The 2,046-nt window shown below is 38.7% G+C and overlaps 1 protein-coding gene across 1 annotated transcript in view; it reads left to right on the top strand.

Annotated features, from left to right (window-relative positions):
* The window catches only part of MTMR2 (myotubularin related protein 2), a 125,411-nt gene that overhangs the window by 47,419 nt on the left and 75,946 nt on the right, over positions 1-2,046 (top strand). The window contains exon 2 of the mRNA XM_008583413.1: positions 817-922. Coding sequence (XP_008581635.1) covers positions 817-922 — 106 coding nt within the window. The remainder of the gene's footprint in view (positions 1-816; positions 923-2,046) is intronic.

The following is a 2,046-nucleotide window of genomic DNA, read 5'->3' as shown; positions in this document are numbered from 1 at the left end:
TTTGTTTGTGGAATTCCCTTACTTGCCAGCCTGCCAATTTCCCATCTTTCAAGACTCAGTTAATCCCTGAACTTCTTGGCCAAAGTTAGCTGCTTCCTTCTCTTTTCTCCCATAGTGCGCGCTCTCTCTCTCTCTCTCTCTCTCTCATGTGTGTATTGTACCATTTATTTACTTCCTTTTTTTTTTGTCTTTTTTCGTGTCTGGCAACGGACCACAACCCTCAGTGTCGCGCCCGTACCAGACCGGGACCGGCAACGGGATTGCAACCCTCGGTGTTGCGGCCGCACCTCGCTCAGCTAGTGAGCGGGAACTGGTCTGTATGTGGGATCCGAACCCTCGGTGGGAGCACCGCCGTGCTCCCAAGCAGCGCACTGTAGCAGTGCGCCACCGGGCCGGCCCTACCATTTATTTACTTGTCTGTCTCTTCCACAAGCTTGTGAACTTCATCATCATCAGGACCGTGTCATATTTACTCCCAAATCACAGTGCTTGGTGTACTGGTTTTGCACATTGGATCACTCAGTGAATGTTCTTTGAATGAATCAATGGATAGATAGATTAAGAAGAAGGAATTAGCCTGGAGTATATTCTCAAGCACTGGGAAAGTCTGTCCAGAGGGAGTTTGGGTGGTAAGAATACTTAACCCGGAAGGGAGTTTATAATTTATCAGTATTTTGGGATAAGATTCAATAGGCAAAGGAGGACTAGTTGGCAATGGAAGTTTTAATAAATAGCAGAGTTATAATAGATAAAATGTCTGAAATTGGTTTTTAAAGCCCCCATTTTTCAGACATACTGTGCTTTTGTTTTTTGTAGTGCCTCCACTTCTCATTCAGAGAATTCAGTGCATACAAAATCAGCTTCTGTTGTATCGTCAGATTCCATTTCAACTTCTGCAGACAACTTTTCTCCTGACTTAAGGGTATGTATACTATTTTAAAGTTCCGATGAAGTACTTCATGTTAGGTATTTGTGGTCCTACACTATGAATATAACCTTTAACTAACTAAGCAGGAAATTTTGATGGAGTATTCTCAAAGACCTCAGTCTATAAGCAGGCCAGCATATGTGGAACGCTTATTTGTAAAAGAAAAATGTGTAATTCATTTCTAAGGTTAATCGCTTTTAAGTTCTTTGCCAAAAGATAATTAGTGGATTTATTTGTGGTATAAAGGTTTTTATGATTACTCCCATAATAATGGCCAATAATAGCTAACATTTATTGAGTACTAACTGTGTACTCAGTAAAGCATTGTACTAAGTGCTGTACATGAATTATTTCTTGTAATACTCCCACTAATTCTTGCGGCCATTCTACAGATGATAATAAGTCATGGAGATTAATTTAAGTAACATGTCCAAGGTCTCATAGCTAATACATTCGATTGCCAGTGTTCCAGCCCATGCAGTCTAATTCTGGAGTTATGTCACTTAAATGTTGTGTGATAGTTCCTATACGTCTCATTATAGTGTGTAAGTATTCCTTTATTTATTAAAGGTCTTGTTTCTATGACATTAACCACAGAAGCCATATCCTGTAGCACATTGTACGTTTCTGGATTCATTAGCTTTTCTACAACCACTTGCCTGTGAATGATGGAAAGTCCAAGAGCAGATCTGGTGTCTGGTGAGAGTATGCTGCTTGGTTTGCAGATGCCTTTCTTTGTGTCCTCACATAGTAAAGAGCACCTCAGAATCTCTTTTTTTTGGCAGCTGGCTAGTATGGCTCAGAAACTTTTTATTCCAGTCAAGTGTCTGCTTATATAATTTTAATGAAAACATTGTTTTCATTAATGAAGCCATTTGGTGTTGAGCATATATTGAGAGAATATATCTTTTTCATCTATTTCATTTTTAAGATAGAATCCAACAAATATAAGAAGACAGGTTAGAAACAGTCTGTAAAGGCTTCTGCATATTTGTCATTATCTTTTGTGAACTTTTGTAAAACGTTAGATTGGGTATAGCATGATTTTAAACATCACAAAAAATTCTGAAGGCTTATTTTCATAATCTGGATATAATGCTAATTCTGAAGGCTTCATA

Source organism: Galeopterus variegatus, unplaced genomic scaffold (genome assembly GCF_000696425.1).
Source record: "Galeopterus variegatus unplaced genomic scaffold, G_variegatus-3.0.2 Scaffold97, whole genome shotgun sequence".
Taxonomy (NCBI): domain Eukaryota; kingdom Metazoa; phylum Chordata; class Mammalia; order Dermoptera; family Cynocephalidae; genus Galeopterus; species Galeopterus variegatus.
The sequence above is the reverse complement of the archived record's forward strand: the minus strand, read 5'-3'. Positions and strand labels throughout refer to the sequence as shown.